This window comes from Molossus molossus, unplaced genomic scaffold (genome assembly GCF_014108415.1).
Source record: "Molossus molossus isolate mMolMol1 unplaced genomic scaffold, mMolMol1.p scaffold_m16_p_19, whole genome shotgun sequence".
In the NCBI taxonomy this organism is placed as follows: Eukaryota; Metazoa; Chordata; class Mammalia; order Chiroptera; family Molossidae; genus Molossus; species Molossus molossus.
Window position 1 is genome coordinate 15,794,792 of NW_023425354.1, and position 25,688 is coordinate 15,820,479.

Below are 25,688 nucleotides of genomic sequence, written 5' to 3' on the forward strand. Positions count from 1 at the left end.
TAGTTGGGTCCTGCCTGCCTCAGAATTACCACTAGGTTTCTTTTCAGCAGATAGGGAGACAGGCAGGCCCTGGCCGGTTTGGCTCAGCGGTTAGAGCGTCGGCCTGCGGTCCAGAGAGACCCGGGTTCGGTTTCCGCTAAGGGCACGTACCTTGGTTGCAGTTTGTCCCCGGCCCTGGTTGGTTGTGTGGGTGGCAGCCACTCGATATGTCCCCTTCACATCGATGTTTCTCTCTCTCTCTCTCCCCCCCCCTCCACTCTATCTGAACCAAAAAAAAAAAAAGATAGGGAGACAGGCAGACGCAAAGGAAGCAGCAGATACTGGCCAATTTTAATGCTGGTAACTTGGACTTTAATTTTAATTCGACTGGACTATAAAAAGAAGAAAGAAAACACTGTATGCTTATATGTACTTTCAAAATTACTTCTCTATTTTTTTTTATCTGAAAATGTTAACAAATTGTGATGGTCAGCCCTGAGAAAGCCTCCTAAAACCTTACCTCTTTTATACCTTCGTTCCTTCTAGACTACCCAAGAGATATTTTATGTGTACTAGATTATTTATAAATTGTAAGATTAGTGGTGAGCCCTGGCCAGTTTGGCTCAGCAGTTAGAGTGTCAGCCCACAGACCAAAGAGTCACATGTTCGATTCCAGTCAAGGGCACGTACCTTGGTTGCAGTTTGGTCCCCAACCCTAGTTGGGGTCATGCAGGAGGCAACCAGTTGATGTGTCTCTCTCGCATTCATCTTTCTCTCTCTCTTTCTCTCTCTTTCCCTCTCTCTCCCTCCCACTCTACCTTAAGATAAATGGAGGTGTATCCTCTGGTGAAGATTTGAAAAAAAAAAAATATTAGTACAGATATGACCATTACAGATCTAAATAACTAAAAAGTTCTTATCATTTTCCGGAGACAAGAATATGTTGATTAAGAAGTAGGATTCAAGCCCTAGCTGGTTTTTCTCAGTGGTTAGAGCATCGACCCTCGGACCAAAGAGTTGCGGGTTCAATGCAGGTCAAGGGCACATGCCTCAGTTGCGATTTGGGCCCCAGCCCTGGTCAGGGTCTTGCGGGAGGCAACCAGTCGATGTGTCTCTCTCATGTCGATGTTTCTCTCTCTCTCTACCTCCCACTCTGTCTGAAGCTAAATAAAAAGGTATCCTCGCCCTGGCCGGTTTGGCTCAGTGGTTGGAGCGTCCGCCTGCGGTCCGGAGAGACCCAGGTTCGGTTCCCACTAAGGGCATGTACCTCGGTTGCACTTTGTCCCCGGCCCTGGTTGGTCATGCAGGTGGCAGCCACTCGATGTGTCCCTTTCACATCGATGTTTCCCTCTCTCTCTCTTCCTTTCTCTCCCTCCCACTCTGTCTGTACAAAAAATGGAAAAATGTCCTCGGATGAGGATTAAAAAAAAAAAAAAGGTATCCTCGGGTGAGGGTTTACAAAAAAAAAGTAGAATTTAGGAACACTTTGTAAAGTTAATGAATAGCTGACCATTATGCTGTACACGTGAAACTAATACAAAATAATATTGAATGTAAACTATAATTGAAAAATAAAATTAAGCCCTGGCCGGTTTGGCTCAGCGGTTAGAACGTTGGCCCGCGGACCGGTGAGTCCCGGGTTCGGTTCCCACTAAGGGCACGTACCTAGGTTGCAGTTTGCCCCCGGCCGGGTTGGGGTCGTGTAGGTGGCAGCCACTCGATGTGTCTCTCTCACATTGATGTTTCTCTCTCTCTCTCCCTCCCTCTCTTTCTCTGTCTCTCCCTCCCACTCTATCTGAAGATAAATGCAAAAAAAAGAAAAGAAAAAGAAAATTAAAAAAGAAAGAACTAATATTCAGTAGTAATCACATTCATTTCTTCCCTCTTGTGATGGAGGGTTTAGTAAACCAGTTGGTGGTATGGCCAGGCAGATTTGATAAATATTCAATTCTTAATGCATTTCCTTCCTTCTCCTTCCTGCTTTGTAGCCCTCTTCCTGCCTTGATATTAATATGTGCTTTTCTCTTTTTGATATTAAACAAAAACAGACACCTTTTACCCCTGAGCTATGAGGTTGCACTAGAACTGACTGAGCTCATCTTAATGTCTGACTAAGAATTCCAGCAAGGTACTTTATTTCATTGGCTCTCAGGCTTTTTCATCTTTTGACAGTTAGTGAGTAATATAACTTCACTCTAAACAGTTTTGTCTCTTATGAATCATGGTGATAGGTGTTCTTATCACCATCTTACAGGAAAGATGAAGAAAGTGTGGCTCAGAAGAGTGTGAAGACAGTGTAATCGGTGCTCTATCATTTTGATGTCTCAGGAACTCTGTGAGATTGGTGTTTGTGTTGTTTCTGTAAGCACTTTTCATCTTTTTTGTTTTTCATGGTCTCTCTTGCATTGTAGGTTTCATGAGTTGTTCATCATCTCTTTCCCCTTTTCTTTACCAATCGTAACTACACACACTAGATTATTAATTTTCTCTCAAGGGGAAAAACTTGCTGGAACTTGTTATCACTAGATTCTTAGCCTGGCCTATTCCCTCACCTCCTTTAGGATTTTGATCAAATGTCACCTTTTCTGTCAGGCCTTCTCTGACCATCCTATTTAAAATTACACCTTCCCTACCACCGCATTCTATAGTTGTTCTCTCCTCACACTAAAATGTGAGGGTCTGGGTAGTTATCAGTTTGATTCCGTGTTGTAGGCCCTGCCCCTTCGGGAGTGTCCGGCATGTATAAATACTTATTGAATGGATGATTGGAGCACCATGTCCTCATCTTTGTATTTTTATTATCTTGCGTATCGTAGTTACCTGTTTTATTTTGTCAAATTTGATAGCTTTTAAATAAAAATTCTGGGTTTTGGAAAAGATTCTAATTTTGTCTTCTAAAATTCTGTGAACCAAAAAACATATAGATAGTTTTTCCCCTGTAACTTAGCATTTAAAATACTTAAAGATTTTCTTTCCTCTTGTTTGTAAGTTTGAATTTATTTAATCTTCATATGTTCGAGTTATCAAAGCTGCTTATTACCACAAACACACTCAGAACCATCTGTAGCAGAGGAAAATCCTTTAGATTTTTTTTCAATTGAGATTTATAATGAATTGGCAACAGGGAAACAATATTAAGAGTAATATGTGTTACAACCACTTTTGAAAACTGTTTGGCATTGTCGACTAAAGTTAAACATACATATACTCTATGATGTAGCAATTCGCTATGAAAATTCATGCCCAACAGAAAGATGTGCCAAAAGACTTGACAAGAGTGTTCATAGCAGCATTGTTCATAATAGCCCCAAATTGGAAGCAACTCTAATGTTCACTGACAGCAGAGAAAGTAAATTGTGGTATATTCATACAACGGAATACTAGACAGCAACAGCAAGAATTATTGCTACATGCAGTAAGCATGGATGAAGCACATGGCCATCATGTGGAGCTACAGAAGACTGACATAAAAGAGGACCTCCTGTTTAATCTCATTTATGTAAAGTTCAAAAATAGGCAAGCTCCATCTGTGGTAACACAAGTCAGTGATAGTGTGTATCTTGGGGGAAGGAGTAATTACTAGGAGTGCACCAGTGGGGTTTCTGGAGTTCTGGTTATGTTCTATATCTGGATCTTGGTGGTAGTTCCATGGGTGTGTGTTCACTGTAAAATTTCATCAAGATGTATATTTTAGATTTGTATGCCGTACTGTATATTCCTTGTGCCTCGGTTAAAAGAATACTTTTACTGCCCTCCCCGACCCAGAGTAAATTTGATAACAAATATATCAGTACATTCAGACATCCATTTAGTTCTGATTTAGACCCAGAGGTAGCTGATAGCCTCACATTTTGAGCACAACTCTTGGAAATAAATGTGTGTTGTTCACAGATTATATATTCCTTATGTATATTTTTATGTGAAAAATCTTACTGATCATTATTACATACTTTTTTAAAGTGTCAGTGTGAAAGAAGTGCCATGGAACCTACTGCAGGCACAGCTGCCATTAGGTCCGTTACTTCAGGGCCTTTGTTTCACTGTGCCCCATGATGCAAAAGACGTTGGTTATACTTTACATGTAGTGTTGTCTTTCTCTGGCTTATTTCACTTAACAGAATAATACCCTCAAGTTTCATCCATGTTATTGCAAATGGCAGGATATTCTTTTTTTTATAGTTGAATAGTATTCACCCACGTGTTTTTGAGATAATGATTTTATTTCCTTTGGATCAATACCCAGAAATGGAATGGCTGGATCAGAAGGTGGTTATATTTTTTATTTTTGCCAACAGTGCACAGAGGTTCTCCTTTCTTTATATACTCACCAACACTTGTTATCTCTTTTCTTTTTAATGATGACCATTCTAACATTTGTGAGGTGATATCTTATTGTGGTTTTGATTTGTATTTCCCTGTTGATTAGTGATGCTGAGAACCTTTTCTTTTTTTTTGGTATGTGTCCCTAGCAGGAACCGAACCCGGGACTCTCTGGTCCGCAGGCAGATGCTCCAACCACTGAGCCAAACTGGCCAGGGCTGAGCACCTTTTCATGTACCTATTGACCACATGTATGTCTTCTTTGCAAAATTGCCTATTCAGATCCTCTGCTCATTTTTCTAATCAGATTTTTTTTTTTTATCCTCACCAGAGGACATTTTTGCGTTTATCTTCAGACAGAGCAGGAGAGAGAAAGGGAGGAAGAGAGATAGAGAAACATCAACGTGAGAGAGACACATCCAGTGGTTGTCACCCACACAACTCCAATCGGGGCCAGGGACAAACTGTGACTGAGGTATATACCCTTAGTGGGAACCAAACCGGGTCTTTCTGTACCGTGGAACCAAACTGGCCAGGGCTAATCAGATTTTTTTCAATGCTCCAATCAACTGAGCCACCCAGTCAGGGTTATTTATTGATTTTTATTTATTTATTTATTTTTTTAATATATTTTCATTGATTTTAAAGAGAGAGAAAGATAAAGTGAGAGAGAAACATTGATTGGCTGCCTCCTACATAACCCTTAGTGGGGGATTGAGCCTACAACCCAGGCATGAGCCCTGACCAAAAATCAAACCAGTGACCTCTTGGTGCATGGGGTAATGCTCAACCAACTAGGCCACACTGGCCGGGCTATTTATTGATTTTGAGAGGTGGGGGGAAGGACCGGGGTGGAAGGAAAGAGAAGGAGGAAGGGACATCAATTTGTTGTTCCATTTATTTATGCATTCATTGGTTGATTCTTGTGTGTGCCCTGGCCAGGGTCCAAACCTACAACCTTGGCATATAAGACAGTGCTCTAACCAGATGAGCTACCTGGCCATGGCCAAATACATTCTAAATCTACATTTTTAAGGACATCTGTGCTGTATAGAACATTTTTTGGTTAGAAGTTATTTTCTTTCAGTACTTTGAATATATTTGTGCCACTCCCTCCTGACCTTCAAAATTTCTGTTAAAAAATTTACTTATCGGCCCTGGCCGGTTTTGCTTAGTGGTTAGAGCATCAGCCTGTGGCCCAGAGAGACCTGGGTTCGGTTCCCACTAAGGGTGTACCTCGGTTGCAGTTTGTCCCCGGCCCTGGTTGGTCGTGCGGGTGGCAGCCACTCAATGTGTCCCTTTCACGTCGATGTTTCTCTCTCTCTCTCTCTCTCTCTCTCTCTCTCTTCCTCTCTCTCCCTCCCACTCTGCCTGAACAGAGAATGGAAAAATGTCCTTGGGTGAGGATAAAAAAATAAAATTTTTACTTATTGGCCCTTCCTGTTTGGCTCAGCAGTTTAGAGCGCCGGCCCGAGGACCAAAGAGTCGTGGGTTTGATTCTGGTCAAGGGCACGTATCTCTGTTGTAGTTCGTCCCTGACCCTGGTCGGGTCATGCAGGAGGCAACCAATTGATGTGTGTCTCTCACATCAGTGTTTCTCTCCCTCTCTCTCTTTTTCCCTCCCTCCTCCCCTCCCACTCTCTCTGAAGATAAATGGAAAAATATCCTCAGGTGAGGATTAAAAAAAATTTTTTTTTTTGCTTATCATCTTATGGGGGTCCCTGGTATGTAGCTTTGTAACATGTTGTTTTTCTCTTTCTGCTTTTAAGATTTTCAATTTAAGTATAATGTGTCTGTTTTTGTTTTTTTTTTACTTTTTTTTTAAATCCTCACCCAAGGATATTTTTCTATTTATATTTCAATAGAGTCAGAGGGAGAGAGACAGAGAGAAACATCAGTATGAGAGAGACACATTGACTGGTTGCTTCCCACAACTGAGGTACGTGCCCTTGACCAGAATCGAACCCTAGACTCATTGGTCTGAGAGCCCATGCTCTACCGCTGAGCCAAACCAGCCAAGGCTAAGTATAATGTGTCTTGTTTTGAGCCTCTTTAGATTAATCTTTTTTGGAATTCTGGGCTTCCCAAATCTGAGTGTCTCTCTTCTTCATCAGCCATTATTTCTTCAAATAATTTTTCTTCCCTATTCTCTTTTTTTCAGGGATACCCGTAACGTAAATACAGTATATGTTCCTTTGATGTTGTCTCATAAGTTTCTAAGCTATCTTCACTCATTTTCATTCTTTTTTCTTTTTGCTCCTCTGATGGGAAGATTTGTACTGCTGAGTCTTTCTTCTATTTTATCTACTTTTGAACCCCTTTATTGAGTTTTCCAGTTCATTCACTGTAGTCTTCACCTCTGTGACTTCTGTATGGGACTTATATTTTCTATATCTGTTGAAATACTTTGTTCATGCTTTGCTCTCCTGACTTCTATGGCCATGCTTATGACCATTATTTTGAACTCTAAGGTAAATCACTTATCTTCATTTTATTAAGGTCCTTATCTGTGGCTTGATCATGTTTTTTCCTTTGGAACACATTCCTTTGTTTCTTCATTTTCCATGACTCACTCTCTGTGTTGGTTTCTATGCATTAGATAAAACAGCGACCTCTCCTGCTCTTAAGGAGATGAGCCTTATCCATCATCCCTTCCCTAGCTCTTGGTTTTCTCTCAATCCTTTGTGATTGTCTGTTGTCTATTGTCTTTGTTCTTAGTGTCTCCCAATAGTTGATGTGCTGAGACTGGTCAGTGTCCCAAATGGAAGTAGCTGACTTAGCATCTAGATAGTCAGATTGGAAGTTGGACCTTCAGGTAGCAAATTTTAGAGTATGCAAGTATACTTTTTTCAGGGCAAGACTAGAATATTTCTGTTTGTTCTCTCAGCACTGAGCCCTAGGGGAGTAGCCAGCTAATAACCATTTCTCTGTTCACTACCATCCCTTGAACCTGTGAACACAAGCCCCACTGGCCACCAGACTAGAAATAACTCAGCTGGTTTCTGGATTTCTTTCAGAGGTAATTATTCAATATTCAGCTGTAGATTCGGTTTGTTCGTGGGAGAAAGTGAGTTCATAATCCTCAGATGTCACCATCCTGATTCAGAACTCTGTAATCTCTTCTTAAAACATCTAAATCTTTTTTTTTTTTTTTTTTTATCCTCACCCGAGGACATTTTTCCATTTTTTGTTCAGGTAGAGTGGGAGGGAGAGAGAGGAAGAGAGAGAGAGAGAAACATCGATGTGAAAGGGACACATCGAGTGGCTGCCACCCGCACGACCAACCAGGGCCGGGGACAAACTACAACCGAGGTACATGCCCTTAGTGGGAACCAAACCCGGGTCTCTCTGGACCGCAGGCCAACGCTCCAGCCGCTGAGCCAAACCGGCCAGGGCAAAACATCTAAATCTTGCCTGGCTGGTGTGGCTCAGTGGTTGAGCTTCAATGCACCCATCAAGAAGTTACAGGTTCCATTCCCAGTAGGGGCACATGCCCAGGTTGTGGGCCAAATCCCCAGTGGGGGGACATGCAGGAGGCAGCCAGTCGATGTTCTCTCTCATTGATGTTTCTGTCTCTCTCTCCCTCTCCCTTCCTCTTTCTCTAAAATCAATAAAGAAAAAAATTAATAAAAAAAATATTTTAAAAAACTTCTAAATCTCTGTTATTTTCAGTAGATTGCTTTTTGGAAATGTATTTATGTGATGTATTCTATTTACACTATTATAGAATTTTGCCCTAATTTTTAACTTAAAAAAAATTCCAGTGATCATCTCTGATTTAATAATGTAAAACCCATAAGTTGGATATTAAAACATTTCATTTTCAGAAAAAGTTACACAATCCTGTCATGATTACTATTTCTTAGTAAATGTGTGTGCATTTTGTAATCCAGCATCCTGTCAGTACTAAATTTAAAATTTATTAACTACTTCCTACTCTCATAATCACTTTATCTTATCAAGTTAATATCCGTATTTTTTCTGTTTATCCTAAAGTGTATTTCCTAAAAATTTTCATCTCATAAGTGTGTTTGAGTTCATTGTAATTAAAACAGAATAGATGATGTGTAACTCTTTTGAAAATATACTTCAAAAGTATTTTGTTCACTTTGAACTGAGTGAATTAATGCTCTGTATTTTTATATGAAAATAACTCATAATGAGCCCCAATAATAGGTAGAAAATTGCAATTAAGATACATTTTAATCAGTTTTTAAGAGGAGAAAGATTTAAAGATGATGAGTTATATTTCATTGTATTTTCCATGAAGTTAAGAATTATTGTACCCTTTACTTGTATTGTTTACTGTATGGAATATGATTTCATTGTAGAAAATAATTGCATGGTTATTGGGATCTTAATAACAAGTTAATGTTTCACAGTGATTGTCAGTGATGCTGAATCAGCTTTTAACATTAAGTCATTGTTACTATTTAGCTCCATTTCTGGTTAATAGATTTTAACTTGCTTGCCACAACATAATTGACAAGGACACACTAACAAGTTGTTTTAGATAGCAAAAGAACTTCACAAATACAATGTATTTTAATATAAATTCCCCTTTTACACAAGGAATTATTATTGCAGCAGTTGGTCTGTGGTTTTTAATATTGGCTGTGGAACCACTTTTAATACCAACCCCAAGAAGAGCATTTCAGCAGTTTTAACATATGATGGGTTAAGAAGGAAGATAATTCACAAAATTACTGAACAATTACCAGTACATTGATGGTAATAGGTCAACTCAGACTAACATAAGCTTATTAACCAAATACATATTTATCTCCAGTAATACTACATTCATTTAACATGTATAGGGATTTTTCTGTTACTTTTAAAGAGATCTTGAAATTTTATGTGGTCACTTATGGAAATAAAATAGATTACTGTTGCCATTTGAAGATAAATGTTATTTTGTATATTTACATCCAATTTGACATCTTTAGATTCAAAGATTAACATTTTGCAAGCTACTATGATTAGCAATACAGTTTCTCTTCTCCCTTAATCATAAATATATTTCTTAGGAAAAAGAAATGTGAAGCAAAAGTAGTGCAGAATATTCATACTTGAAGGTTTTGCATGGTTATTATTTCTTGAAATCTCAGCAGTAAGACTTAACTTTTCTTCATCTGTCTTCTTGAAGTCAATGGTAAATATTGCTAGTGTCTCTCACTCTGCCTTTCAGAAGCATGAATGGTCACATACACAATCACTATCAGTGGGAGTAGGAAAGATAATTTTATTTACTTGCATTTTGTTTATTTTTAAAAAGTGAAAAGTGATATGTGATAACTAATTGTAAATGCATGCTATTTATTTAGGTAGAGCTAGAGAATAAAACTTTTATCTCAGGCACTTAAATTGTGAAATGGGTATATGTTGTGAAATGTGAATCCAGAGAAATGAAACTACTTAAAGGAATTTGGTTTTAGTTGTACGGATTTTTTCTAAGTAAAGAATAACAATTGAGGAAGTAATCAAATTAAGCTTACTACTTTGTTCCCACAAATACACCAAGACCATTCAAACGAAATATTAATTTCCTTTTATATTTTATTTGAATTTTGAATACCTAACATACTAATTTTGTTAAACTCTTTATTTAAAACATTGTTATTTATTATCAGTGCAAACTTTTCCTTGGCTAATTTATCTTATTTGATGGCCTAAAAAGAATAGCAGATTTTGTTTGAAATGATTCTTTTACATTTTAGTAAAAGCAGTTTTTTGCTGGTTTTGGAGGGGTGTGTGTGTTTATTTGAGTTTATTATCAAATAATATATCCAAAGTACAATTCTATTTTAAAGCAGCTAGAAATATAATTCTTTTAATGCCTAGACAATATTACTGTAAAATCAACATGTTAAGAAAGAACCATCAAATTATACAAATAATGAAAAAATACCAAGTTATTTTTTAAAAAATTAAGAAGTTTTAAAACTACAGAGCAACAAACAAGGAAAGTACAACTAAATGTAGAATATTTTAGATAATAAAGGAATGATGTTTTCAATAAAATTATACTAGTAAGCCTCTAAAGCTATATCAGTAAGTTTTGAATATATGGCTTTAAAGTGAAATAAGTTTAAAATAAAAACAAAATATGGTTGTGTTTATGAAATCTAAACATGAGTTCTTTTACTATTGTAAGATATTTTAGATTTGGTGAAAATACTAATACAATGATTCCCTGAGTTTGTTTGAATTACACTGGCAAGGAAAAACATCAAGAAAGTACTTCCTTGAGCTATATATTCTTCTATTGATTTCTCGTAATGAAAACAACTGTGCAGACTTCATATTAGTTTAATTGAAATAAATGTTTGTGGGTAGTTTAAAGTAGAAATGTAATTTTAATTTTAAGATATTGTGAAAGTCCTGGAAAATAAATTATAGGAACCGAAAGTAGCATGGTCATTGTGTACGTGTGTGTGAAGCACATAGTGAGATTTATGAAATCCATTTTCAGTATATGACTTTCAGACTTCAAAAAGTAAAAATTTCCCATTAAAAAGGCATTTAACTTGTTTTCCTTGTAAGATGTGCCAGCTAAAAATTAATTTTAAAAAAGAAAAGGGTTTCTACTTCACTTATTTGGATAGAGTAATTCTTTTCCCTCAAATAAAAATTCTTGAAGCCCTCTTAAGAATAATTGATGATGGGCACCCAGGCATCTGAAAGAACAAGGAGTCTATTTTCCTTTGTTCTTGTCTAATTTCTGTTGAGTAAAGAGATTCTGCCTCAAAGGGATAAAATGTCTCCTTACTTTCAGGATGTTTTTAAAAACATGATTCCTTGAATTTCTGTAGGCTTAAATTTTTTATTATTTTGTATATTAGGTGATCTGCATAATGTTTAATCATTTTTATATAAACCATTTGGTATAATTATACCTATTTTTTCTATTTAAATGTGTTTATGTGTGTATCTCTAGTAGAAAAATACCATCAATTTAACATGATGGCACTACATAGTCACCTGGTTTAAATAAATATAAGATTCTAAAGTCTTGAAATTAAGATAAAAAGAAAAGGGACACCTATAATATTATGTCAGCTATAATTGAAAATTACAGAAAAGGAAACAGGACACCAAACATTCTAAATACTACTCATCTTGTTTATACAATTTTATGCAAAAATTTAATTTTCTATAATTTTATATATTGAAGAGTATATAAATTCTGTGATAGAAAAATGTTCCCACGTCTGACTTAGAAAATACATTCATAAAAAGTACATTGTCTTTAAAATAAAATTTGTATAGTTTTTTTTTTCTGTTTTTACTTTTTCTTAGCAATTGAGTACCAACTTGCTCCATATTAGAGTGTATTTGCTATAAAGATATTAAGGGCTATAAAAGAAGGCATTTTTCCTCTATTTATATTTTTAATTCATAGGCTATATTAATGAAATTTTCATAACTAATTCATAATTTAATAGTATTGTTTGATATTTTAAAATATCAAAACATTTCATTATGGCTTACCAGTTTTTATTTTGTGCTTCTAATAAATGACAAAATTAGTAATTTGGCCAGTGTAATTATTCAAAATAAATAGAAGTAATTTGTTCTAAAATATGTCATTTTAGAAAACTGATTTTATTATATATTCTTGAACAGTTTTTAAATCAATATTTCATTCTTAATGCAGTAGTTGTTGATTTAAGAAAGAAACTAAATCTTCAGTCAGAAATCTGAATGAAATGGAAAGCACCCTTTACTGCACTAGTTCAGTTGTTTAAAAATCTTAAATCTGATATAATGACCTACTGAAAAAATAAGGCTTATTCCCAAAAGAAAAATTCTCTCTTTGGAAATAATTTGTAAAATTACAAAATTGCATTGTAGAAAGTAGTTAATGATTCACTTTGAGAGCCTATATACTTGAACTTGAAAGTGGTTATATTGACTTAATATCTTTTAAAATACATATACTTATTGATTTAAGTAGGAGGAAGGTATTTTTTTTTAATTTTTAATATTTAATATTGTAGTAATTTGATAGGGTTATTCTACATATTATTTGTTAAAGGGTTTTTTTGTTTGTTTGTTTTAGTAGAAATACACAGCTTCCATTGTGGATTAGAGAAGTGCTTTAAATCCTGTTCCTGTTCGGTGAAGGGACCTTCTATTTCTTATATTCTGACCTTTCTATAAGATTGTTGCCTATTAGAATATTGAACTAAAGAGAGAAGAAGAAATTCTGTAATGTGAACACTTTTTAAAAACACATTTACACATTAACTAATATTTTTTATCATATCAGTTATTTCCATTGGAGTATATGCCATTTTAAAATGACAAGAGAATTATAGTCAAATTTCAGATTGATATTTTTAAGAAAAATATATACATATAATTGTAGCATCCACATGGTGGAAGAAGAAAATTGTAGGAATAAACTAGCCTGCCACATGTGTGTTTCAGCATTAGAAGTGGCAATAAAGAAATAAAAAGAGCCCTGGCCAGTTTGGCTCAGCGGTTAGAGCGTTGGCCTGCGGTCCAGAGGGACCCGGGTTCGGTTCCCGCTGAGGGCATGACCTCGGTTGCAGTTTGTCCCCTGCCCTGGTTGGGTCATGCGGGTGGCAGCCACTCAATCTGTCCCTTTCACGTCGATGTTTCTCTCCCTCTCTCTCTTCCTTTCTCTCTCTCCCACTCTATCTGAACAAAAAAATGGGAAAATGTCCTTGGGTGAGGATAAAGAAAAAAAGAAAAGAAATAAAAAGAGCACTTATTTCAGAGTCTGAAGAATCTGCTCTATCTACACCCTAGGATTGTTGAAAGGCTCAAGAAAAATGTTTATGAAAACTAGCGCAGACTTGCAAATGTAGGATGTTATTTTGCTTTTGGGTGTAATGAATGCTTAGTTATTCCCACATAACGTTTTTTTTTTCCATCTTCTGGCTAGTGATCAGCACAGGTGTCTTTACTTGCTGTCTTGAAAAATCCCATGATTTCTTACCCTGATATTAATCAGGGAGTGAGTCTGGTGAGATGTAGAAAGAAAGAGAAACAGATACATGTGATAGGCCAGTATTTCCAAAAGGATGAGTTGGTTCATGGTTAGTTTATAGTGTTTTGTTCATATCTAGATAATCCAGGGAGGATCCAGAAACTAAAGTCACAATGTTTTGGCTTATTCTTGAAATCTGGTACAAGTTTATCATTAAGGATGTAATTAATGTTCTATCAAGATTTTATTTGCATGTTTTCCAGTATAACCTGTAATTTTCAAAAATAATTCATCTTGCTCATTAAATGAATCAATGCTTTAAGATCATGAGACATAAACTCTATAAACAGTCATCTTTCCTTCTTTCTTCCTTGTACTTTTCATTAATGTTTTGATGTCCTTCTTTTATACAGGACTTTGCCTCCCGGGCTAAGTTGGCAGTTCAAAACCTAGTACAGAAGGTTGGATTTTTTGGAATTTTGGCCTGTGCTTCAGTAAGTGAATTGTATTAAAAGTGAGGAATTCTAATAAATAGTAGATTTATATTTTGATCCAGTTTGTTTTTAAAGATACATGCCTGAATGAGCATTAATGCTATCACTTTTAATGGGTCTGTACATTTATTAATCATTCATCTTACTCATCAAATGAGCTGTTTTCTGTTGGATGTGTTCATACTTTGTTTATTGACTTATAAGCATTTCATCGTGCTATGATGACTTCAGACCTAAATGGCTTGATTCAGTAAGAACAAAAGAGACAAAATCCATCCTTCCCATAAAGAATTTATAATGAAGTGCATTTAAACCAAATAACAATGACTTCATTCTTTTAAGAGTTATAGATAAGTCATCTTTTTCCAAAGTTTCAAGCATTAGTTATAAGAATTTGTATAAAACCTGTCTTAAGTGACGTTAACACCTAGTTAGATCATTGGAACATCTGTGGCAAAGAAAGGGCGTCTTTGACTATAATGAACTAAGAAGCCCTTTATGTAAAATACTTACAGCGTCAGCCCTGGCTGATTTGGCTCAGCGTTTAGAGCATCGGCTGGAGGACCAGAGAGTCTGTGGTCCAATTCTGGTCAAGGGCATGTACCTCGGTTGTGGTTCGTCCCTGGCTCTGGTTGAGATCATGTGGGAGGCAACCAGTCTATGTAGTTTTCTCACATCAGTGTTTCTCTCTCTCTCTCTCTCCCTCCCACTCTATCTGAAGATAAATGGGAAAATATCCTTGGGTGAGGATTTTTTTTTTGTCCTCACCTGAGGATAGTTTTGCATTTATCCTCAGATAGAGCAGGTGGGGGCAGGGGGGGGGAGGACATCGACTGGTTGCCACCCATATGACCCCAACCAGTGCTGGGGACAAACCGCAACCTAGGTACATTCCCCTAGCGGGAACCGAACCCAGGACTCACTGGTCCACGGGCTGACGCTCTAACCGCTGAGCCAAACTGGCCAGGGCTTTGGGTGAGGATTTAACAACAACAACAGCAACAAACTTAATGTCCCCACTATGCTGTACCTGAAACTAATACAAAATAATACTGAATATAAACTGTAATTTTTAAAAATTTTTTTAACTGAGTTAATTCTCAAAATGCATTTTTGTAAAACCGACCTTCTTAGATAGTGTTTATTCTGGTCCTTTTCTAATATACACACAATTAATGTAAAATGGAGCATTTTGATCCACGTTTTCCTTGGTCTCCTGGATGCAGTTGTTCGTATCACAGTGGTGGATTTGGCCAGAATAACTAGGTACACCTGGTTGATACGATAAAAGCTGCCATTATAAATAAAATTCACAAAACTACTGATACCAGCTCTTTTATCCATTATGTACTGGAACATTAGTACATCTTTGAGTATCCCTCTTCCACCCCTTAGGAAAAAAGCAAATGGCCAAAAAGGATATAATTTGATGCCAAAATTTCTAATCTGATATCAACATTCTAGAGCTATTCTAAAACATGCATGTGCCTAAATTACTATATTTTGACTTTGGCAATACTAGAAATTTTCATAATCTAACTTTTCTTTTTAAAGCTCATTACAATATTGATCTTAACTATTTGAGCAATTTATAGGTATGTTGTAGTATGATATAGAGGAAAGAACTGGCTTTGAAGGCAGGCTTACTTAGACTCCTAGCTATGACTCTTACCAGCTTTGTAACCTCAGTCATTACACTCTTTGAACCCTAGGGTTTTAATTGTCAAAATGGGGCAATAAGACATTCATTGCAAAGGCTGATGTGAGGATTTAAGATTATATATGTGGATCCTTTTATAGCTCATAAGTGTGATTATTGGGGTGTTTACACTCTTGAGTGAGATAGAGCCTGATAAAAAAGGAAAACAATTAAAATTGTAATTCAGAGGTGTGAGGGTCACATGAAAAAATTTAAGAAATGACAGTTGTAAGCCTGTGAAATGATTGTTATTGCATGGTCATAAGTCAGATGAAATTGCATAAAAGCTTTGAATTCGGATGGGAAAAACAAAACTGAGTTATTGACTCCAAGTGTTACAAAAGAATACTTGAATTCTAATTTAGTCATGGAACTGTTTTTAAAAGGACATATATGACAAATATCTTTTAAATACCTGGGCTTTTCTTTGGAAGTTTAGAAATGAAATTACGTAAATTAATTGACTTATAAATAAATGGTTCGGCCAACAGCCACAAGGACAGAGTACTTCTATGTGAGAAAAAAGGATGAAGCAGCTGGTGGTCTCTGCATTTTTACATGAAATTGCCTTTTAGCATTCTTGAAATGTGGGAATGTTTGGAAAAGGTATTTGTTGTGAATCACTTCTTTGTCTGGGACTGAGTATTCAAAACATCTGAATCAGTGCTCTTGTATTTCCACACTTGATTTTTTTTTCTAAAATGTATCACACAACCACATGGCCTTGGGCTCTAAAGCACATCTACCTACCCATAAATGTATTTGTGAATTTACAACAGTGTGTGCTATATATAGATATGAGCACTTTCTAGATAATATTCTTATTTCAGGCTAAAGATTTTCTAACTCTAGTAACTACTGAAATATTCTTAAGACTTTTTCTCATTTATACCTCACCTTAGAAAACAGCTACCAAATAGCCAAGTATCTACTGAATGGTATTAAATTCCTGTGGATCCATTGGCTTTGTCCAATTCTAATGTGGTAGAAAAAAGTATATTTATTGGACATTTATAAGTAATACAAGCAAGGGACAGCTGGTTTGCATTGAACAGACTGAGCAGCCTGAGACAAATATAAGACCCAGTTTATGGACACATTAGAATACTTACCTAACCTTCTAAACAGTCTCATACTGATCAAGGAACCATACCTTCTTTGCAGTGTGAGTAAGGATTTACTTATAGGTGCTGAAATGAACCTGTTCTTTGGATTGTATGTAGAAGTTCCTTTTTATTTATTTATTTAATTATTTATTTTACAGATTCCAAATCCTCTGTTTGATCTGGCTGGAATAACATGTGGACACTTTCTTGTACCTTTTTGGACTTTCTTTGGTGCAACCTTGATTGGAAAAGCAATAATTAAAATGCATATTCAGGTAATTGTATCCTCTTATCCCTTACCTAATGATGATGGGCCCATTAAAAGGCACTGAATCATATTTCCCTTGCTCATTCCAAGGTGAATTGTTAAGATTTTAGTTCTGCTTCTTTTGGTTGGTAGCTTGCTGAGGTGTTTAACCATGTCATTTAGAGGTTAGTGAGTTGTCACTGTTGGAAAACCATGCCCCTTTATTATTTTTCTCCTGGATTTCTTTCTTTCTGCCTTTGTTACTTATCTCTTTCTTTATTTATCTCACTTTTTGCCTTGTGAAACTGTTATCCAGGACTTTTACCAAGCAAACAGTGTTCCCATGTAGGAAAATGCATATAATTTTTATATGCATAGTCCAAAAAACAGTATCTTTACTGACCATGAGCTGAGAGAATATTGCCTTTCACTAATTCTACTTTTCTTTCACACACTGTATATAACACTTCCTCTCAAGATACCAGTATTCTTTACAGAAAACCTGACAGATGTTGGTGTTGGAGAGAATGGGGAAGAAAGGGGTCTCCGAAGAGGCAAGAAGCTGTGGGTTGTGGTTAGAGAAGTGAAAGTCCGCTAGTCTTCAAAGCCACTCTTAACAGAATTTTTAGTATTCATTACATGAATAAAGGAGAGAAAAGACACTAAAGAAACTTAAATGCGGGGAAATGGATATGTGCTTCTAGGGCTGTGATATGAATTGTTTCCTTCTAAGGGCAAATCTCACCAGAATAAAATAAAATTAACCTGGAAAGAATTTCTTAATCAATGAAGTTTGCAACAAAGAGTCATTCACCAAAAGAAAGGAAAGAACAATGAGTAATGTCTGTGCTGCGTGTGATTCCTTAATAATTAAAAACACGTCTAGCCCCCAAGTGTCTTTTCAACATCTCTCTACCTCTGGTTCTTAGAACAGGAGAATGAAACAGAAACATGTCAGCTGTTCTCTTCCTGCCCAGTCTCTAATATTCAATTTTGGCTTTTTTTTTTTTTAATCCTCACCCGAGGATGTTTTTTTCATTTTTTGTTCAGATAGAGTGGGAGGGAGAGAAACGAAGAGAGAGAGACAGAGAAAAACATTGACGTGAAAGGGACACATCAAATGGCTGCCACCCGCATGACCCAACCAGGGCCGGGGACAAACTGCAACCGAGGTATTTGCCTTTAGCGGGAACCAAACCAAACCCAGGTCTCTCTGGACTGCAGGCCAATGCTCCAACCGCTGAGCCAAACTGGCCAGGGCAGATTTTGGCATTTTAAATGAGTTTATGGAACCTGCCCTCTACTCTCTCCTGCCATTATAATCACTCAGAATTTCAAAGATATGTTTTTCCTTCTTCAAGGAATATATTTATTCCATTTATATTACATATATTGTACAATTAATATAGGTTCTTTAATATTGGAATGCTAATTTCTTTAGTAAGGATTTAAAATACCATAACAGCGTTCACCCATACACCAGGAGGTCGCCAGTTCAATTCCTGATCAGGGCACATGCCCAGGTTGTGGGTCAAACCCCCAGTGTGGGGCATGCAGGAGGCAGTCAGTCAGTGTTCTCTCTCATCAATGTTTCCATCTTTCTCTCCCTCGCCCTTCCTCTCTCTCTAAAATCAATACAAAAAAAAATTAGAGGAAAAAATATATATATACATTAAAATACCATAACAGGCCCTGGCCTGTTTGGCTCAGCAGTTGGAGTGTCAGCCTGCAGACCAGAGAGTCTCAGGTTTGGTTCCCACTGGGGACACGTACCTTGGTTGCGGTTTGTCCCCTGGCCCCGGTTGGGGCCGTGTGGGTGGTGACCACTCAGTAAGTGTCTCTTGTGTTGATGTTTCTCTCTCTCTCTCTTCACCCCTCTCTCCCTCCCGCTCCATCTGAAAATAAATGCAAGAAATGTCCTTGAGTGAGGATTTTAAAAAAAACACAAAAAAACCATAACAGGATTTTTCAAATAATAAAATATTGTGGTGAATAATAAATTATTTTGCAGTGTACATGAAGAAATGTTTTCTGTAATCTTTTCGGTTCTCTCTGGGGAAAGAAAGAAGCTATCATTTAGCTTTGGGAGTCCTTTGAAAGTAACAGGTTTGTTTAATTCCCTTTATAACAGCAACTTCTCTAGGAATCCATAAACTTATGCATCCTGCTTTAAATTTGTGATGCTAAAAGTACCCTATAGTGGTAGGGAATATCATTGCAGAATAGTCAAAAGTAGTATATTTTTAAAACATTCTCAGTAGATTTTTTTTCAAGTTATGATAATGCTTTTTGTAAATATATTGTACTTCACACTTTAAAGCACTTAGTGTATGTCATCTGATTGAATCATTATAATACTGGGATAGAGAAATTATTACTCCCATTGTGCAATTATCAAACTTACAGAGGTTAATAAGTAATAGGTGCCTAAGAGAGTAACAGCTGGAGTTTGAACCCTAGTCTTTTGGCTTCAAGTTCCGTGTTTTTTTCAGTCTTTTGCATTTTCTTCTTAACTATAAATTAAGGAAAATGAATTGTCGGATGCCTGCTATTTATCAGAACTTATACCCAGCAGTTGGCGTTGGTTATCTCAGAACAATCCTGTGAGGTGCTTATTATCCATATTTCACAGGTGGAAGAACTAAGTATTAGAGAAGATAAAATGCATGCCTAAGGCCCAGAAATTTAAACCAAACTCTAGATTTAAAGCTCATTCCCTGCTTCTGGGTGGAAGAACAAAAAGAAAGCTAAAATCCACCTATGTTTCTGAAAGGAAAGAATCTGAGTTCCTTCACTAAACTGAGAACATGGGGTATGTTTGCTATGTTCCATTGTATCAGAGAGACGTACTTTCTAAAGGCATGTCACTTGATGTACATCCAGATGTAACTCAGGGCAACAAATATTTCTCATTCCTTGGTAAGCAATATTAATGAGTATTATAAACATTATAACTATTCCTGAAATAACGGGAGACACCACACAGATTTTTCTGTAATCTAATAGTAAAACTGTCTCCTCCTCTTGTTCTTTTCTTTCCTCAGCTTAAACTAGACAGCTTTCCTTGAGAAATATGGTTATTTTTATTGATATTTTGCTACCTGTTAAACCTCCCCTAAAAATTTCAAATCAGCCCACCTAAGGTTAAATCAGGATTTCCCCTTCCACTGGATAAGTTGAAGTCCTCTGCCTTATAGAAGGACCCTTAGAAACATAAATAGTGAAGAAGGTGAGAAGTCAACATGCTCACATATAATACTTTATAAACTATACAATTTACTTATTATGTGTATTGTTTCCCACCCACCACCTCACTGAGGTATTCTACTGCCTAGAATAGCATGTGGATGTAGTAGGTACTCTGTAAATATTTAATGCATGAATCTGAATGTGGTTCTTCTTACAATAAGGACTTTTACAGATAGGTTCTTCTTTGTTCATTCTGCCTCCAGTAGTTCCTATGCCTATGTCTGTTTTCCTCCTACTCTCCCCTTCCCCTTGTTTCCTTTTTGCACATGGTGGAGTGATCCAATTAGTGGTCTATGCCTTTTATTTCTTTGGTAGGATCCCCCCACTCAGACCTCCAGCCTGAATGATGCTGAGATTTATGTCCTTAAATGTCTGACACATTTATGTCTTACTGAGAACAGTGGATTTTCAAGTTGTTACATATAAAAACAGTCTTGGTTTGTTTTTAAGCAATGAAATTGTGCAATTATCTGGGCATTGGCTTATTCTGAATGTTAGGAAATGGCAGTAGGGAAAGCTCATGTCGGTGAGATCACTAAGACAAAGCCATTGGCTCTGTCTCCTAGGAAAAGATTTATAGCTCCAAATAACTGGCTTTTAGTATGGATACTAGAAGGCCCCCCATGTATTAATGCTTTTCTCCCTAACTGATCTATAATAGTCTTAATAGCTTCCTAATCTTCATACATCATTTGTGTAACATTGTTTATAAAGTCATCATCCTTCTTATAAATGTTTACAATCTATATGTGCTTCTTTTTTAATGAGATAGGTACTTTTTCAAATTAATAGATGTATAAACAAGCACCAAAAAGGACCATGAACTTTGTTTTAGTCTCATTTTCTTACACATATCCTTACACTGCAACTGCTGATATCTATTAATACTAGGACGTTGATTAAGAAAATGTCATTGCACCCTTGCCAGTTTCTCTCAGTGGTTAGAGCGTGGCCTGCGGTCCAGAGAGACCCGGGTTTGGTTCCTGCTAAGAGCACGTACCTTGGTTGCAGTTTGTCCCCGGCCCTGGTTGGGTCGTGTGGGTGGCGACCACTCGATGTGTTCCTTTCACATCGATGTTTCTCTCTCTCTCTTCCTCTCACTCCCTCCCACTTTATCTGAACAAAAAAGGAAAAAATGTCCTCTGGTGAGGATTTAAAAAACAATGCACCCTGGCCCAGCCAGTGTGGCTAAGTGGATTGAGTATCGTCCCATGGACTGAGAGGTCCCAGTTCAATTCCCAGTCAGGGCACATGCCCAGATTGTGGGCTCGATCCCCAGTGGGGAGCATGCAGGAGGCAGCCAATCGATGTTTCTATCTCTCTCTCACTTCTTATCTCTATAAAAAAAATCAATTAAAAACATATTTAAAAGTACAGAAAGCCCTGGCCAGTTTGGCTTAGCGGTTGGAGCATCGGTCTATGGTCCCAAGAGACCCGGGTTCGGTTCCCGCTAAGGGCGCATGCCTCGGTTGCAGTTTGTCCCCGGCCCTGGTTGGTCATGTGGGTGGCAGCCACTCGATGTGTCCCTTTCACGTCAATGTTTCTCTCTCTCTCTGTTCCTCTCTCTCCCTCCCACTCTACCTGAACAAAAAATGGAAAAATGTCCTTGGGTGAGGATAAAAAATAATAAAAATTAAAAATTAATAAATAAATAAAAGGACAGAAAAAGAAAAAAGAAAATGTCATTGCCTTATTGTCTTCTACCTAAAATAATAAGCTTTAGTCTAAAACAGCTACTTTTCTGAGATTTATAATGGATAGATGTTTAAAAAATATCGGCCCTGGCCAGTTTGGCTCAGTGGTTTGAGCCTTAGCTTGAGGACCGAAGTGTCTCAAGTTTGATTCCAGGACAAGGGCATGTACCTGGGTTGCAGGTTTGATCCCTAGGCCTGGTCAGACTCATATGGGAGGCAACCAATTGTTGTGTCTCTCTCACATTGATGTTTCTCCCCCTACTCCACTCCCTCCCTCCCTTGCTCCCTCCCTCCCTTCCACTCTATCTAAAAATCAATGAAAAAATATCCTCAGGTGAAAAGTAACCAAAAAAAAAAAAAGTATTGTTATTGTTATTTATTTGCCTACCCTCCCCTTTTGTTACATAGGCTCTATTATGTAACAAAGAATAACAAAACACTAAAGAGTTTTTTTAATTGAGAGAATCTAGAATTTCTCATATTTAATTGGTTATTATCAATCCTTTAAAGCTAAACTTTAATGTCACCTTCTTGAATCTAATTTTACTTATGTGACTTTTCCTTTCTCTGAACTTTTTTTTTTAAATATGTTTTTACTACCCTGCCTGGTTTGGCCCAGCAGTTAGAATGTCGGTCTGAGGACCAATAATGAGTCGCAGGTTCAATTCTGGTCAAGGGCACATACCGCAATTGCGATTCATCCCTGGCCCTGGTTGGGGTCGTGCAGGAGGCAGCCACTCATTGTGTTCCTTTCAAGTCGATGTTTCTTTCTTTCTTTTTCTTCCCCCCACCCCCACTCCCACTCTGTCTGAACAAAAATGGAAAAATGTCCTCAGGTGAGGATAAAATACATATATATATATATATATATATGCACACACACACACACACACACACAAGTTTTTACTGATTTGAGAGAAACATCGAACTGTTGCCTCCTAAATGTCCCCTGCTGGGGATCCAGCTCACAACCCAGGCATGTGCTCTGACCCAGGATCAAACCTGTGACCTATGGTGCACAGGACGATCGATGCTCAGCCACACTGGCCGGGGCCTTTCTCTGAACTTTTATATCATATTGCTTTTACCACTAATGGCATTTATAGTTCGTCTTTATACATACATATACATATACAGGGTATTTACCATCTTTCTACTGTGTATAGAAAATTTTGTGAATATATTTAGGGCATTGAAGAAGTATTCTCATTTTTGTGTTCCCTGGAAACTATTAATAATACCCATAATAAGTACTTTTTGTGACATTTATTGAATTAAGTTGAGAATATTCACTACCCGTTAGCCCTAAAAGCATCTTTTCTTGTAAGTGAGGTAAGCTATCAACATCTTTAATTAATGGAGACTACCTCAATATCACCAAATTGAAAATGACCCAGGTCTGGTAAAGATCCTCAATAATCGGTTCATGCCTTTGTTTGTACCTTAACCCTGAACAGCCAAGCGCCTTCAGGATCTGAGAACAGAATTTCCGTGATACTTCCTTCTATGAAAACTTTCCATGAAAGATATACAGTCTTTTCAAGATCCTCTGGATTAGATTTAGCCTAGACCCCTGTCATCAGACTGACTGTGCACACCATTCTAAGATACATAAAACATGTGGAATGTCCACCCCATCTTCGGTTTCATGACTCATATTTTTCCCTCGGATATGGTCACATATCCTAAAAAGACTAGAACTGTGCTTAAGGAAAAACATCTTTAAAATACAAAGTAGGTAGCAAATGGTGTTTATGTTTTTTATAAAGAATTTTTTAAATTGTAATTATGGGCAGCAGCTCACCCTTTCAGACTATTGTCAGAATTGTGAATTTATATTGTTTTTTTTAATGAGAGAAATATGTATCTTAATTTTATTAAATAACTTTTAACATTTAAACTGGTATTTTCTTTACAGAAAATCTTTGTTATAATAACGTTCAGCAAACACATAGTGGAACAGATGGTGGCTTTCATTGGGTGAGTAATTCTTTAAGGACTAATATTAATATCACTTTTTGAATGGGAGGAAATGTATTAAAAACTTTATTGGGATAGAGTTGTTGTAATAGTTCTTCATTTTCTGAGGAAGTCTCTTTTGCCCTGTTATTAGTTAAATTGAAGAAAACTTTCTTGAACAGCAGCTGGGAAGGATGAGGCTCAGATTGTCCTGGTTTAATTTTAAACCAAATATATATCAAGTCATGCAATTCCTGATTTAAAAGAAGCTTTGGAGTTAGAGGCTGTTGCCCCTCCAGAGAAATAAGAAATTCTCTTTATTTGAAGACATGTGTGTCATTACAGTTTGATAATACTTTAGTCCAGTGCTATGTCTTTTAGCCATGTATACAGTTGCATTTAATTTAGATATAAACCTCACATAAAATATTAATTAATATTTTATTATATAAGACATGATAAGATGGCATACTATTACCAAAATATGTCAGTTATGAACTTGTTACTTCCCTAGAGGAAAATCGGGCCATTTTAAAAGACTTCTATCCAAAGCTTTTATTTTTGTGTATATAGAAAGATGTAAGACCAGTTTTAACATATCCTTTAAATAATAATGTTACAGATTTGTGGAGTTGATTTTGATAAAACAGTGAAGAAAGACTCATTTTGTTTGGTTAATCAATTTAACTGTCAACTGGAATGTGAACACTATCAGATATTAAATGAAAAATTTTAAATACATGAATTTTTATTCAGTGTGCACAGGACAGAGGTTTTCTTTCATTTAATAGTATTACTGATCTGTGGTGGGCAAGTGTTGCCCTGAAGTGTCCTTTATGTAGTTTTAACATAAATTTTTATCTTAAAAGCCATTTATGAAACAAAACATTTATGAAAATTTCTGCTATTTAAAAAAATTGCTACTTCAGGGTGAGTTCATGTGTATTAGTTTTATTATTCTTTAAACCATGCATTGTATATTATATTTTCTCTTTTCTATATATGTTTTATTCAAAGTAGTTTTTAATATTTTTTATTTAGTTTTTAATGTAATAATTGAGGAAAAACATATTCTTGAGAATATACTCAGTGAAGCCAGTCATTGGTTTTATCACTTTCTAAGCTGCTGATTATAAATGTGGATTGCAGCTGATGCGTTATAATTTAATTACTCGAGTTTTTTGTTGCTTGAATCCTTACAAATAAAATAACCATATGTCACCCAGCCAGTGTGGCTCAGTGGTTGATCATCGACCCCTGCACCAGGAGGTCGCTGGTTCATTTCCCAGGCAGGGCACATGCCCAGGTTGTGGGCCAAATCCCCAGTGTGGGGGCATGCAGGAGGCAGCCAATCGATGTTCTCTCTCATCGATGTCTCAATCTCTCCCTGTCCCTTTCTTTCTCTCTAAAAATCAATTTTAAAAAAAAGTAACCATATGTCACATTCACAAAGAAAGAAGGAATACTCTTGTTCCTTAGTTGTAAATACAGAGACATTTCCTCTGTTCTTAGAGATTTGTTCCACCTTGAGAGACTTCTGAAGGACATGCATCTGGCTAATGGGCACATAAATCCACATTGTAGGAGTGACTGTGCTCACAATACCCTCCATTCCTCCTTTCTCCTTTTCCCAAACTGAACATTTATAGAAAGAAGTTTCTTGGCCACTGTTACATCCTCACCATTACCATCTTTGTTTCCCCAGCCTTTGGAGTTTCTAAGAAGTTAGATTAGTTAGCTGCCTGTCTCATCATCTACATCCAGTTTCATTCCCTTTTGATCTATTCATCACACTGCAGTTAGTAACTTTAAAATAATCTTTATCTGAGCAAATCACCACCACTGTCCTCACCCCCAGCTTCTCGAAACCTTTTACTTTTTTCCCCTTTATTGTTTTTTTTTTTTTTTTTTAATCCTCACCCAAGGATATTTTTCTATTTATCTTCTGATAGAGTGGGAAGGAGAGAAAGGGAGAGAGAAGC

The 25,688-nt window shown here is 36.7% G+C and overlaps 1 protein-coding gene across 4 annotated transcripts in view; it reads left to right on the forward strand.

Annotated features, from left to right (window-relative positions):
* Positions 1 to 25,688, forward strand: part of VMP1 (vacuole membrane protein 1) — a 126,499-nt gene that overhangs the window by 76,047 nt on the left and 24,764 nt on the right. For all 4 annotated transcript variants that reach the window (XM_036268642.1, XM_036268641.1, XM_036268638.1 and 1 more), the window contains exons 8-10: positions 13,672 to 13,752; positions 16,716 to 16,832; positions 23,666 to 23,727. In XM_036268642.1, coding sequence (XP_036124535.1) covers positions 13,672 to 13,752; positions 16,716 to 16,832; positions 23,666 to 23,727 — 260 coding nt within the window. The remainder of the gene's footprint in view (positions 1 to 13,671; positions 13,753 to 16,715; positions 16,833 to 23,665; positions 23,728 to 25,688) is intronic.